Source organism: Trichophyton benhamiae (genome assembly GCF_000151125.1).
Source record: "Trichophyton benhamiae CBS 112371 chromosome Unknown Abenha-G-c-322p01.r1, whole genome shotgun sequence".
In the NCBI taxonomy this organism is placed as follows: Eukaryota; Fungi; Ascomycota; class Eurotiomycetes; order Onygenales; family Arthrodermataceae; genus Trichophyton; species Trichophyton benhamiae.
The window spans coordinates 434,442-448,647 of NW_003315110.1; the positions used below are offsets into that span (position 1 = coordinate 434,442).

The 14,206-nt window shown below is 48.8% G+C and overlaps 6 protein-coding genes across 6 annotated transcripts; 3 read left to right on the forward strand and 3 right to left on the reverse strand.

Moving 5' to 3' along the window:
* Positions 1 to 2,869: 2,869 nt before the first annotated feature.
* ARB_05974 (uncharacterized protein) lies at positions 2,870 to 3,476 on the forward strand (the record flags this gene model as incomplete). The annotated part of the gene is made up of 2 exons (XM_003015617.1): positions 2,870 to 3,057; positions 3,119 to 3,476. The coding sequence occupies 2 exons, from the start codon at positions 2,870 to 2,872 to the stop codon at positions 3,474 to 3,476; spliced, it is 546 nt and encodes a 181-aa protein (XP_003015663.1).
* Positions 3,477 to 5,247: 1,771 nt separating this feature from the next.
* ARB_05975 (C6 finger domain protein, putative) lies at positions 5,248 to 6,715 on the forward strand (the record flags this gene model as incomplete). Its single annotated transcript, XM_003015618.1, has 2 exons — positions 5,248 to 6,622; positions 6,684 to 6,715. The coding sequence occupies 2 exons, from the start codon at positions 5,248 to 5,250 to the stop codon at positions 6,713 to 6,715; spliced, it is 1,407 nt and encodes a 468-aa protein (XP_003015664.1).
* An 888-nt stretch (positions 6,716 to 7,603) lies between these two features.
* On the forward strand, positions 7,604 to 9,089 carry ARB_05976 (nuclear envelope protein Brr6, putative; the record flags this gene model as incomplete). The annotated part of the gene is made up of 3 exons (XM_003015619.1): positions 7,604 to 7,712; positions 7,778 to 8,673; positions 8,736 to 9,089. The coding sequence occupies 3 exons, from the start codon at positions 7,604 to 7,606 to the stop codon at positions 9,087 to 9,089; spliced, it is 1,359 nt and encodes a 452-aa protein (XP_003015665.1).
* A 351-nt stretch (positions 9,090 to 9,440) lies between these two features.
* ARB_05977 (uncharacterized protein) lies at positions 9,441 to 10,268 on the reverse strand (the record flags this gene model as incomplete). The annotated part of the gene is made up of 2 exons (XM_003015620.1): positions 9,441 to 9,811; positions 9,902 to 10,268. The coding sequence occupies 2 exons, from the start codon at positions 10,266 to 10,268 to the stop codon at positions 9,441 to 9,443; spliced, it is 738 nt and encodes a 245-aa protein (XP_003015666.1).
* Positions 10,269 to 10,450: 182 nt separating this feature from the next.
* On the reverse strand, positions 10,451 to 11,504 carry ARB_05978 (uncharacterized protein; the record flags this gene model as incomplete). The annotated part of the gene is made up of 4 exons (XM_003015621.1): positions 10,451 to 10,664; positions 10,725 to 11,029; positions 11,146 to 11,252; positions 11,327 to 11,504. 4 exons carry the CDS (start codon positions 11,502 to 11,504, stop codon positions 10,451 to 10,453), a joined length of 804 nt encoding a protein of 267 aa, XP_003015667.1.
* An 807-nt stretch (positions 11,505 to 12,311) lies between these two features.
* ARB_05979 (GABA permease (Uga4), putative) lies at positions 12,312 to 13,644 on the reverse strand (the record flags this gene model as incomplete). Its single annotated transcript, XM_003015622.1, has 3 exons — positions 12,312 to 12,923; positions 12,981 to 13,067; positions 13,126 to 13,644. 3 exons carry the CDS (start codon positions 13,642 to 13,644, stop codon positions 12,312 to 12,314), a joined length of 1,218 nt encoding a protein of 405 aa, XP_003015668.1.
* Between the last annotated feature and the right edge of the window lie 562 nt (positions 13,645 to 14,206).

The window sequence follows — 14,206 nt, forward strand, 5'->3', positions numbered from 1 at the left end:
TATCAAACCAGAGAGAATGACCAGGTATGATGGCCTTTCTTGTGCTGAAGGTGAAAAGAAGCCAAAGTGAGACGAAATAAACCAACCAAGCTTGACTCAACCTCGTATTTTCAGCCTTGCAAGAACTAACTGGTTATGTTTAGTTAGTGTTAACCAACTGACAAGTTCAGCCATCTCTCACCCTGCTTGATTGATATTCCTCGTCCTGCATGATATATCCATTAGTTCCAGCTGTTGAGTCATTGCTGGGGCTCCATGGCTCGTACAGACGAAGCAGAGTGGTGGTTTAACGCAGTGTACGAGGCCATCCAGCAGATTCCCCATGGCAAAGTGACATCCTACGGCCATATAGCTCGTCTGCTAGGACACCGTGAGTTCATAAATAAGTGATAGCTCATAGCCGTTGCGATCTACCTTGATGTGTCTAACATATATGGTCGTACAGCTCAACGGTCTCGACAGGTTGGCATCTGCCTCAAGCATCTCCCGTCAAGCCCAGACGAGTATTATAACAATGACAACGTACCCTGGCAGCGGGTTATCAATTCAAAAGGGATGATATCCCATCGGTATGACGCCTTTGGACCCCGCGTGTGAAGGAGACGATCAGTTCGCAATTTAGATTAACATGGTTTATGCCAACAGCGGGCCTGGTTCGGCAGCGAGACAGGCAGAAGCTCTAGAGCAAGAAGGGGTCATTGTACGCTCTGATAGCATGAATGAGTTCTATGTCGATATGGCACGGTTCGGGTGGTTCCCGGATCGGCTGCCCAATGAGGAGGATGAGGGAGAGCTGGATGCTAGGATTGTTGGAGACGACGCCGCTGGAGGAGCGGGTTAAATTTAATTTAAGAATATGCAGAGCTAATTATATCCATATCGTGCCTATCAGGTATTATCTCGCTACCCCATGCAACTGTTGCACCTCGTTGACTGTCTGACTGGCCAGCTGCGCCATGTTTACCCCCCTCAAGTAATCAGTGGGAAGCAGGCGGAAGCAGGGGTGGCTCCCGTAGCTCCCCGCATCGTTCAATCATGCTTCAATAACATGCAGGATAACGACATATGGTTCTCTGCTTGGCGCTGCCACAGTTGAGCAAGTCGTAGCTGGACAAGGGCATTCGAAGATAACTCTTTGTGAGCGAGGCTGCCGACTATCGATCAGAGTAACCAGGCATCCATCCTCACAAAGTAACCAGGTCCTCGTGCGGGAAGGGGACCGGCGCAACCCAACATAATCCTTTACTCCCAGCATGTTTGAGTCATCCGCAAGCTTCCACCAGCTCATCTCCCGCCTTGCTGTTCTTTTCCGTCTACCTCCTACGCTCTCGAGCTTTTTCGTAACAGTTTATGGATTTGGATCTAGTCATCGACTTGTTCATTATCATAAGCGTATAGACGTCCAAAGAGTTCGGCCTCCATACATTGGCTTGCTCTTGGCCTTTCCCTAAATCATGCTCGTACCTGGGGGAATTCGAACTCGAACGAAATCTCGCCTGCACCACACATATTGAATAAAACACCTTGCTCGTAGTGCCACTGGATGAGCGGGTCACCAATACGGTTAGAGTCATTGGGGTTACGGCAGGCGGGGATGAAGTATGGTATTGTGGTAAAGGTCTGTATTCGGCCTGAAGCTCTGAACGCGGTAATTATCAGCGGGGTTCACATCTATTGCGTAGCTGTCCCATTCTCCGTGAATGTCTGACCTTAAAAGAAGCTCATTGCCGGGAGAACTGATACCTCGACCGCCCTTTATGGCATTCCCAAATCCAAGCCGAGTAAAAGAGAGGGATAGAGGGAAGATATGGGGTGTGTGAAATCCCCGTCATTAAGGAGCTTCTTTATATGGCGTGAGATCATGCAGCCGCTATCACTCTCCCGTATACGCAACTTGAAAGTATTGTCCCTTGAGGTGTCGGGTAGCGACAAAGTGTGGACGAAACAACGTTTGTTGCTTTGAGTTATTTCTGGCCCTGACAATTTGGGAGACAGTCTATAAGTTCCGTGTTCAAGTACCTGGTTGGGTGCTGTGGTCCCGACTTTGACTATATCAAACCCTCCGCTGCAGTAAACGCTATGGATAGCCTGTTGATAAATTGCGGTTCGTCATGGTGTCAGCTGTGAAGAAGCCGCCTTGCGTGACTCCGGGAGTTGAGGAAGACTCGGCCCAAACGTTTTGGACAGGCATACGTGAAGGCGAAGGTAGAAGCGTGGATAGACGCAGGCAGAGACGACGACGCGGACGGAGATGAAGATGTAGACAGTACCTCCATCCCCCGAAAGGAAAAGTTGAGAACGGTCGAGGTGAGGCCATCAAGGTTATCTCTGTATATAATTAAATAACTGGCTTGTCCAAAATATGTTCCGAGTCTCTTATCGCAGAAGGTACCTGTGATAAGGATGAGATAAGCTGTATTGCTGTAATTTGATACCAAAAATACACCCGAGGCAGCACCACGTGACGCTGTAACCGCCTGTGTCGTCATCGGGTTCGTTTCGCCGTTACCAGGGGCAGAGCCAGTTGCAGGCGGATGATTCACCTTGTGACTCAACCGGCGTTCGTGAGCTGAGCGAGACGAGGATATATAAGGCAAGACTGTGACCCGGACGGGATGCTAGCCAGCCGGAAGTTGACCTGACACCTTCTCTCTGGCATATTAACCACCCAGACCTACCTTCTCTTGAAAGCTGTCCATCCCAACCTGACTGACCCTTTGTTGAACACACCTTGCGCAGGCGGTAGAAGCCGGCTATCGACCGAGCCTCAACCATCTTAGCCTACAGGCTAGAAGCCTACCATCGGCTCCTGGTGTTCCTTCCACTCTTTTTCCCTTCTCCTACCGTAGTCACCACCTCAGCCCAAACTATGACTCGAAACTCCCACGTTGGCAACCGTAGCAAAGAGACTCGGAAGGCTACCGCAACTCCCAAGACCGGCCTCAAATCGAAGAATACCAACACTTCGGAATTTGTGCCAAATACTCGCCCCGTGAGGGGCCAGAAGGAGGTCCGAGTTTGCCGCCCGCGACCAAAACTTCTGCTTGAATATCCGGGGTATGTTTTGCAGTTCCGTTCTCAGGTCATGCCACAGCTAACGGAGATCCGGCTCGTTCAGTGCTGCGGGGTCCACCTCCAAGGTGCCTGTCAAGGTATCGATTCAGCATGCCATCAACCAAGCCGTAATGGAGTCCCGTGGAGCAGAGTCTTCGTCTGATGAGGAAGAGCTCGATCCACCAGCCACTCCCGAGGGCCTAGACCCTTTGTACTCCTTTGACGCCAACACCAGCCCTGCCCAGGGAGGCCATGTGCTCAGCGCCGCTGTCGTGCAGGCAGTAGACAAATTCGAGACCAAGCAGACGGAGAAGCTTGCGCGAGAGTACGAATTCGTCGGCCTGGTCGATCCAGAGGACTTCGACGAGGGATATGGCGGCCACGAGGACGGATTCGAGCTCATCGAACCTGTGAACTATTAATTCTCCCACTCAGCACCCCCATCTTCTGCTTCTGCTTCTGCTTCTGGTTCTTCTTCTTCTTCTTCTTCTTTACTTTCCCCACTGTACGTTGTTAGTGACGATATTCTGACATCCTGCTCGGCAATAATGATCTCTGGCCGATCCGATATATTGCTCCGTTTTGAAGACGACTTTATCTATTTCCCTCGAGTTAATGACGACTGCTAGAGACGAACGGTTAATGATTCGGGGGATCCTTTTTGTCTTGTTTTTGCCTTGCGTGGTGTTTTCGTTGTTGTCCTTCATTCCCCCTCCTGGTCAAGCATCATGAGAGGAACTATTGGGGACGACGCAGGCGTTTCTTGATGACATGACTTGTACCAGTATACTCAGCATTGCATTTTGTCCATTTCATCCTGACCCGAAGTCATTCGTTTGATAGATAACAATCAACTATCACCCTGAGCCATTGGCTTTCGATGTTCGTGCTTCCTCGACTTTGATTCTGCGCATCCCACCAGGAAAAAAACGAGCCTGAGAGATTGTGGGCTTATTAAGCAACTTTAATCACGTGAATAAGTAACTTGAATGGCAGCAGTCAGCAGCGACAAAAGTGAATTTCTACCCACAGAATAGGGCTTCCAATTCAATATAATGTATATATATATAATTATATATATGCCAGCAGGACGAAGATATCTTTAATACCAGTGTTCTAGAGTCAAGACCCCCTGAATGTTGTTGATGCTGACTAGATAATCCTTACCTAATAATCCTTACCTAATAATTACCTAATAGCCGCCGGCGCTAAGCCTACAAGGGAACTTACAACCACCTGCGGACGCTGATTGGCTGCTGCACGCCGCACCGCCCCCGGACGGCCAGGACGGCCAGGAAAGCCAGGAAGCCAGCGACGAAGTTTGCGCTCTCACTCTCACGCAAACTCGCCCTTCGTGACGCCTGAGCCCACCGACTAGCCATCCCAAAAGCCGTCTCTGATGCCCAGCCTGGCGTGTTGGGCGAGCCGCTTCACTATCGATCCTTGTCCGACGCCGACCGACTCCCTTGTCCGCTGGCCATGCAGCCCGAGGCGCAGAAGCGGCGGTCGCGGTCCGGTTGCACTGAGTGCCGCCAGCGGCATCGCAAGTGTGACGAGAAGAAGCCTGCATGCACAGGGTGCGAGCGCGCCGGCAAGCAATGCACCTATACCATGCGGCTCTCCTGGGGGGGCCGGCCCTTCTCCAAGTCCCGGTTTGGCGAGTGCATGAAGAGCGATCCCAGTCTGGTGCAGCTGCCGGTCGTCTCGTCCTCAGGTACGTAACTCGCATTTTTCCTACCCACGTCCTCCTCCCGCCTGACCTTGCACCGACGGAGTGACTTCGGAGTACTTGTTATTATCATTATTATTAGTACTTCCCGCTCTCGTCTGACCCTGGCATGCCCAGACGGAGCTTCTCCCGCAGGGCCACATGGCAGGGCTGAAGTTATTATTATTATTATTTCTTCGTTTTTAACCGTGCCGCACCCCCCCTTCTCCCCCCAAAAGAAAAAAGTTATACACACGTTTTATGAGGCTAAAATTTTCATCTCGTTCTCTCCATTATTCGCGAGTTTAGGTAGCACGGCGTTTATTTATGGGTCAAAAGCGGGAGAGCGCTCGTCAAGCTCTGTGGATGCCGTGGTGGAACAGTCGCAGGGGCAGCAGGCGTTACAATGTATGGGGCCCCACTCTCATTATCTCGCGGGCAGCAGCTGTGCTCCGAGCAATCCTGGCTTATTTATTAGGTCATTAATGCTGAACTGTTCTATTCTCCTTGGTTGCCTAACTCTTTTGAATATATTAGTTGATATCAATGATGGAAGAGACTCTTCGCTGGCAACGCCGCCTCCCTCGTCAGCTTCAGACGACCCCATCGAATTCGAAAGCCGCCTGATCAGATATACTCCGCCGACACCCGAAGTTCAAGCCAGCCCGTTTGAGCTGAGCTGGCTGCCGAAACAGCAGCAGAAACTCCTTGATCATTTCATATCATGCACCACCTTGTCGATGTCATGTCATTCGCCAATCCAGGATATGTTCTGCCGGGTTCTCATACCCATGGCTACACAGACCCCTCATCTCATGAACGCCCTGCTGAGCCTTGCAGCCACTCACAGATTGACCCTGGGCATGGACCAAAGCATGTCAGAGCTCAACCACCTCAAGGCCTCCAGTCTCCGTCAGCTGCAAGACGCTCTGGCCAAGCCCGGGGCTAGCTTGGACGAATCAGTAGTCGCAACTACCCTTACCCTGTGTCATTCTGACTTTGTGTCGGATGGCCGTAGCCCTGGTTCATGGCGTTCTCACCTGCAAGGAACAACGACAATAATATCTTCTTATCTAGAGAAGTCAAAGGCTTCTCCAGACTCACTCACCAATACCATGTCCCTTCTGTGGCGATGGTATCTGTCCATCGAAACCGTTGCTCTATTAACAGGAAATCTGGTCATGCCAAACGACTCTCGCGCCCTACTCCAGATGCGAAAGTTGATAAGCGATGATAAAATCGACGATTTGGCTGGCTTCTCGTCCTCATTAGGACCGATCTTCAAACAAATCAACCGTCTTGCGATAGAAGCTGACCTGGCTCTCAAACAAGATGAAGGAGGACATTTACCTGCGGACTCAGACCCCAAAAATCGCATTCCGCTCTCAGTACTTGATGAAAGCTATCAGCTCATCAATGAGATACATTCAAAGATGGGCCCCCAAGAACGGAGATTTAGGCCTACGGTCGATGCTTCGGTGCACAAAAATGACTTTGCCACTGTTGATGAAGCCTTTCACCATGTCGCACTCGTTCAAATATATCGCCGTATCCTCAACCTGACCTCTACAGATCCCTTGGTTCAGAGTTCGGTAAAGCATATTATCAGTCGGATATGCAAGGTTCGGTTCCTGGGTGAACCTTGCCCTGGAATTGCCGTGCTACAACCTCTCTTTACAGCTGGCTGTGAAGCATCTGCAGGGCCAGACAGGGACAGCATCAATACCTTGCTTTTGAATTTTGAACATCGCTATGGCATGGGAAATGCAAGGAATTGTCGAACATTTTTACAGGATTTATGGGCCATGAGAGATAAGAGTGATGACGTAGAAGGGAAGACTAGATGGGATAAGGTTATGGGTAAGTTTTGAGTCGCATATCTCTCCTCTTGGGTGCCTGGCTAACACTGTAGCTTACATAGTTGACAAGGGACTTGACATCCTCCCTTATTGACAGCAACGAAAGTTGGTTTCGGACCTTTTCCATCTGGTTTCATGAAATCCTGTCCCTCGGAATCATCACTGTTCCCTGGTGGATTACGCTCGCATAATGGTCCTGCTTCAGATGCTTCAACTTTAACCTCCCTCCCTCCCCTTCCGGGCCGCAGAAGCCCATGCAGATGATCTACATCCTTTGCGCCGCGGAGTGATATAACAATATACTCTCCACTTTGTCTCAAAGTGGAGAAGGAGAGGCCGTTCCAGTCGAATGCCTCTGCACTAATAAATACCTCTCGGGGATAACTCCCTCCATCCGTACATACGTTTCAAGCTCTGTATAGCTTTATACCTAGGTACAGTCCTGCACATTGGCTAGAATTGTCGAGTTAATATCTTTAGGAGTTGGCATTTAGGGCGTCAGTATACTTAATTGTTCAGGTGCATTTCTCACCTTATAGACTAGTGGATTGCATATATAGGTTTAATTCAATCTTATGCTCTATGTTTTACAATACAAAGCCCTCTGGTCTACTTCTCAAAGTGTCTTCTCAGTCAATCGAGTTGAGGTAAAATAATAATGAAAGTGATGTCATTGATTACATAAGAAAGAGGCTTAAAACCAAGAACCAGACCAAGTCACATGACACTACCTTGTTGATTAGTCAACAGAAGCTTTGGCCAACAACATCAACAAAAAAACAGAAAATAAAAATAAAAATAAAAATAATAGAAATCAAAAGAAATAGCAAAAGAACAACCAGAAATCAAAAGAAAAGAAAGTGAACAGCATAAAAGGATTGCAAATCTTTCGGACGTCTCTGCTGACGATTGACCGCTCCCAGCTCTGAACTGCGCGTGTTGTGGACGCCGGTCCTTAACATGCTAATCGCGAACCATCACCATGCAGAACCGCTCCAACGAAGCTCCCATGGACTTTGAGTGGCAGACAAGAGCTCCAGGAGATGCCACTTCGCCATTCTACCAGCTCGCCCTGAAGAACGAACACGCAAGTAAGTATGAACGCGGGGGTTGTGTCGTGTGAAGTAGGTAACCTTGCTAACTTGCTCCTCTCCAGATGCTCGTCGGACATTTGCGTCCCCCATAAAACCACAGGCTCCAGCACCACGAGAGCAGCCGGCACAGTCGAAGAACCTCACACAACCTTCATTTGCAAACGTCAATCTTACCCGCGGCTCATCCTTCACAACTCCCCGCAAACTCGACGCGGACGTCTCCTCAGGAGCGGAAAACCTGTCATCTCCCGAACATGCAGATAATGACGAGACCCCTGAACAACCGTCAAAGGCTACACGACGCAATTCCCTTTTCAATCTCTACGGTATATATGCTCCAGCTGCACCTAGCTCGGGTCGTGGAGAAGTACCGCGCTCGCACAAGTTTTCTAATTCCCTGGTGAAAAAGGTCCAGAAGAGGAGGAGACGAGACCGGGAGCTCAGGCACATCCGCCACGCTAGTGAAGACAGCAGTGATGACCGGCCGAGCAGTCGCGAGCTGGACCGAAAGCCAGGAAAGGTTCAACAATCCAACCAGATTGAAAACACAAGCCACATACCGTATCTCTCACGCCTCTTTACGTTTCTCGAAACTCATCCGCATATCCCTCGAATACTGTCATACTACGCCCAATTTACATTTAACTTGATAATCGCATTTCTGATATTATATGTCATTGTTGCTTTCTTGCTTGCCATTAAACACGACGTGGAGATCGCTAGTGAAAGCCAGTCCGCAGATATTCTGGCGGAGATAGCCACATGCACGAAGAACTACGTCGAGAACCGCTGCGGTGATCCCGACGGGAGAAGATTACCCGCTCTGGAAACGGTCTGCGACAACTGGGAGAGATGTATGCATAGAGACCCTGCAAAGGTTGGTCGAGCAAGGGTATCTGCACAGACGCTGGCGGAGATATTCAACGGCTTCATTGAACCAATCAGTTTCAAAGCGATGGTACGAGTTGGCACTACCTGACCTCTTTCGAACAATGATGTTACAGTACTAACTGCGCACAGTTCTTTTTTATATCCTCCATAGCGGCCTGCGTCACTGTTTCCAACCTCACATTTTCATTCTTCCGCAACAAATCAAACAATCCACCCCATATGCCACCTGGCTATACTGGATACTCTCCACCTCCGCATATGCCCTCCCAACAGGCTCATGTCAGCAGCTATACATCAGGTCATTCGAGACTAGAAACAGATAACCCTTTTTTCAGTCAACCTCCCCACCGGGGTGTTTTCAGAGACGATCAGGGGCCGGAAGGCCGACCTCAGAGACGGCTTGAACTTGGCCCACCATCCGGTTATGCGTCCCAGGATCATCTACGGACCCCTAGTCCGATAAAACAGAGAAAATTTATGTGATTCCCTTGTCACACAAATCCTGATTCTTTCCCTTACATTCCTTTCTTAATGCATAGCCAGACCCGATTCTTTAAGTTAAACTAACCAATGGCGCTGGGCGCTTTGACAAATCTCTTTCTAACCTCCACTGCGACAGCGCACCAAGACTCCCTTTGTCCTGTTTTACTATTCTTGTTTGTAATTGGCTCTGCTTGGCGTTAGATATTCAGAGTAGCGCAATGATTCATGAGATAAATAAAATATATACAAAAACCATATACGGAGTATAAAATCATACTATTTATTTGATCACTAATACGTGTACTTCTATATGCATCATATCATAAGGGATAAAAGGAATATCGGGGGGTATTAACCAACAATGATATCCTTAATCTTGGTCCAAATAGTCTTCTTGGAGACATCTTCTGTAACATCATCTCCGTACTCCCTTCTTCCACTCCATATATCCATCTCCTCTAGTTTGACGATCTTAGTCTGTTTAGCGAATTTCCAAGCAAGAACCAGAACAACGAATACGGGAAGGAGGATATAGTTGACAACGAAATCTTCAGCGCTAAATGGGTGGAGGAAAGCGGTGTATCCCTGGAAGAAAATCAAAAATATGTTTGCTGCGAGGGCGATATATGTTCCCCAAGGGTAGAACATAGCTTGGAATGGTAGCACAGAGGTATCTTCGCCTTGGATGGCGAGTGCCTGTCGGAAACGAATGTGGGTTATGGCTATGACAGCCCAAACGATGAATGTACACACTTAGGGAAACTTGTCAGTATATGCAGGCCATTAGCTGGGGTTCTTTTTTGGATTCATACCTCCTGACAAAGTAATAAGTGCAGAATATAGTTTTCCGGCACTGGAAGACAAGGAAAGGAAGGAAATGCAAGCAACCAGATTGGTAAACAGCAAAGCAACCCAGGGAACACCAGCTTTGTTTGTTCGACCTAGGATAGCCGGCGCCTTGCCAGATCGTCCCATGTACAGTATCGTGCGAGATGCAACATATAGCGAACTGTTACCAGCAGAGATCACAGATATAACGATCAAACCATTGATCAGATGAGCCGCTGGAAGAATACCGGCATCGGAGAGTGCAATAGTCAGAGGTGACTGCGCTGTCTTGGAGCCAGAGGACAGGAGGCGCTTGTCGTCATATGGTAGCAGGATACCAATGAAGAACATCATTCCTAACATTATGTTAGTTTCGTTGACGATATAGGAGAGGCGTTATTGAAGGAGTACACACCGACGTAGAAGATCAATATACGCCAAAACACCTGGCGGATAGCGGTCGGAACGGCGGTTCGGGGGTTCGCCGATTCGCCAGCAGTAATACCAACCCTAGATTGTGTAAGACGAGAGACTCAACGGAGCGATAAGGTGGATGGTGCATCATACATTTCAGTCCCAGCATAGAGTGTGCCTGCGATCACAAATGTCTTCGCTACTCCGTTGATAGAGTCGGCAAAAGCGCCAGGATTGCTCCAATACTTGAACCCGATTGTTTTGCCGCCAATACCACCGGCACTGATGATTGTTGCAAGGATAAAGAATATCGTGAGGGAGATGACTTTGATCCTATACACAAGTTACGATTAGCTAACAGACAGAAAAAGGGGTCAAGGTGTAGATACTTACAAGGCAAGCCAGAACTCAACCTCGCCGTATGTTAGAACTCCAAGATTTGACAGTGTTAAGAATATGACCCAAAACATAAGAATCCATGCCCATTGCGGTACAACATCTGTCCAGTAGCCCATAACAAGAGCTAATGCATTGTATTCGTTAGAAAGGACCTGAGAATCGTCAGTAATCGTGAAGATGGTCCAAATATAAGAAAACGCGTAGTGGGGATGAATGGAAACTAACGGTAACCCATAAATACCAATAAGCCCAACCAAGACCGAAAGCCAGCGACGGATCAACAAAACGAGCTGAATATTCTGTAAACGATCCCGACACGGGGATAAGAGTAGCCATTTCGCCCAGAGATTGCCTTATATAGTAAGTATAAATACCGGACAGCCTTTGTATATCACAAAGGAAGTACTTACATTACGAAGAAAACAAGGATTCCAACGAGTGTGAAGCTGATGAGAATGCCGGCAGGTCCAGCAACGTGTAAGGCATTTCCGGATCCAACAAGCAAGCCGGGGCCGATAATGCCTGTTCCAAAAGATAACATTAACTGGTTGATCAGGCATAGAGGAACAACCCCAAAGCAGAAAAGCAAGACGCACCTCCGATGGCAATCATCTGAAGATGTCTCGACTTCAGAGTCCGGTGCAACGGGGCATTCTGGGGAGTTTCCTCGGGCATTGCACTCTCCAGCAGGACTGGATCACCCGGTGGCTTGCCATGCGCACTCGTGGGAATGATCGTATCCGCGCCATCAGTATGGGTTTCAGTAACAGCCATCATGGAGAGAGACCCTCGGCGGTTCCGTCTTCCTTTTTCCTGCTTCTTTTCCGTCTTTTGAACTTTTCTGTGTCGCCGCGTCGGTAATGCAGACGGGCGCCAGACAAGTATCCGGCAACACCAACAGAAGCTGCAGTTGCTAGCCGGCCTCCAGGTCTATAAGTGGAGTCTTAGACTTGGAATGTATTCTTCCAACGGAATGCAAAAAACAGGGGGAAAGTAACAGGACAAACAAAGGCGAAGACGGGCCCCCTCAGCAAGCCAGGAACCCGGGGGGGAGCAAGCAGCATAAATAAGTCTCTGAGGAGAGCTTCGGCTACCCGACGGTTCAACTACCTCTATATGGCGGGGAAGACACGAAGCGATGCGAAGCTCTGGAGACAAACTCGCCTGTGCTCCATGGTCAGGGATCTCAAACGCATCGCAACATGTCCGATGTCGCAAAAGTGCAAGAAGTTTGTGGCGGATTGCACCATTTGCCCGCCAAGCCAGGATCCTTCAGTGGTGAAACGACAGACATTGGCTGAGAATTCCTCGAAGTACCGATGTCACTACCCCGTCTGCTGGTTCGCTCGTTGGTTATGGAGATGGCTTGGTTGATATTCCGGTCTATCATGTTTCAGCAGTCAAATTAGAGTTGCTTTGTCAGCATAGCTTATCTAAACTCTAGTAACTTACGCTTAATTCTAAAACTGTAAATTTATCCCTCTGGCGGGAAAAGATGGAACAAAAAAAAAAAAAAAAAAAAAAAAAACAACCGCAGAGGACAAAACATACAATATAACACCAGTTCGAGGGAACTTCACATCATCTCTTCTCTTTGTCTTCGCTTCCTTCCAGAGACACCGATGCTGGGTCCAGAGTCCTCTGCGGCCCATGGAACCAATTTTTGGCAGATACGAAATAGTACAACAGCGAGCCGACCCAGACACACCCGTTGATCGCGATAGTGTAGTTCATGCCATCCGCTATGGAAATATTGGTGTTACCATGGGACACATAATGCTGGAGAAAGATGGCGGGAAAGTACTTACGGGATGGTGCTGGCCCGGCAGTTGGGAACATCGACAGAGTGACTGAGAAGGAGAGATACGCGAGTGCAAGGATGGCGATTGGTGTGCTGAGCCGGCCTGTGTAAAATGCACCAGGCTTGAACTTGTTCTGGCCCCAGAATATACGGCAGAATATCGGAGTCGCCCAGGCAACATTGTTTCCAGCGACGGTTAGCGAGAATAGCGCGTTTGTGGCAGCGCTGTTGATAAGGCAAAGCAAGCCAAGTATGACGGACGTGATAGTGACTCCCACTACCGCACGCGCTGGTTGATAACGGAATCTTCTGCTGACTACCTTCATGTAGTTTGAGAAGGGGAGGGCACCATCACGGGAGAAGGCCCATGTCTGTCGAGATGCCGCGATCACCTGGATATATTGTTAAGACAGTCTCTTTTCTAAGCGACTAGCCGAAGGGTTCCTTACAATGCTTAATCCCATGAAAAACTGGACTGTTGCCATGGTCACCATAAACCCTATTGCTGCATTTCTCCCCAGAGCATCATAGTATATCTATGAATCGGATATATTAGCTTGATACCTACGAAGTGCGCTTAGGACATGAAGTTACCTGGGCAATTGGCTGACCAAACCGGCTCTCGAGGACTGAGCTTAAGTCGGTACTTATACAGGCAGCGATAATGCAAAGAGATAGAAAACCAAGGGACCAACATGCGCCAATGGCTCCCAGGATTCCATAGGGAACAGCTTTGGCAGCGTTCATCGCCTCCTCGCTCATATGGACGCAGGAATCAAAAGCGCCGACGGACCAGATGGGTGACAGCCACGCGAGCATAAATGCCCACCCTGTTGGCCATGAAGTATGGTTCTCTACGTGGCTGAAAACATAGGCTGCAGAATTGATACCTTCGGCGGTTCTTGATCTTCCGATCGGCAATGCAATAACAGTTGCTAGTACTAGGCCAACATTAGCAACGATACAGGCTGACTGTATGCGATGCATAATTGGCGCCGCCAGTATGGCAAGTATGCCGTGGACTATTATGGTAGCGGCATAAATGCCATATATCTGACTTCTTGAAGCCATCCATTCGCCGTCACGAATGAAGGAGACGATGGCAAATACCATAAGCACGAAGCTGTCTTAAGGTTCATCAGCATAAAACTGGCGGTGACTACTGGGCACAAAATCACTTACAATCGACCGAGCATATACCGCCAATGAGGCCTATGGTATTGCTATAACCAACGAGAAAGCTAAGGGGGTTCTTCCACTTGTCTGCTGCGAAGTGGTGTGTCCACCAATACAATCCTCCGGATGTTGGGAGCGCGGAGCCGAGGTCAGCCTATTATTAGTTAAACTTCAGTAATACTGCCCGTACGAGCTAAGCGACGCCTAGTTTTTTAACTTACCAGAGCGATTCCTACTATGAATATGAAAAAGCAGGCAGTGAACCAGCCCTATATGGAAGTGCACAGTGGTTAGCCATATCCCCAGAGTCCTGTGTTACTAACTATTACTTGTGTTGGTGGGGGGTTAAGTACCCAAACCATAGCCGCTGGCCCCGCAGGCACGGAAAAGGACAGCGTCGATGCAATTGACGGCAGCAATCCCATTATACTAAAGGCAATAGCAAACACCTGAATCGTGGAGTAATGTCGGCGAAGTTCCTGCTTATAGCCCATGACCG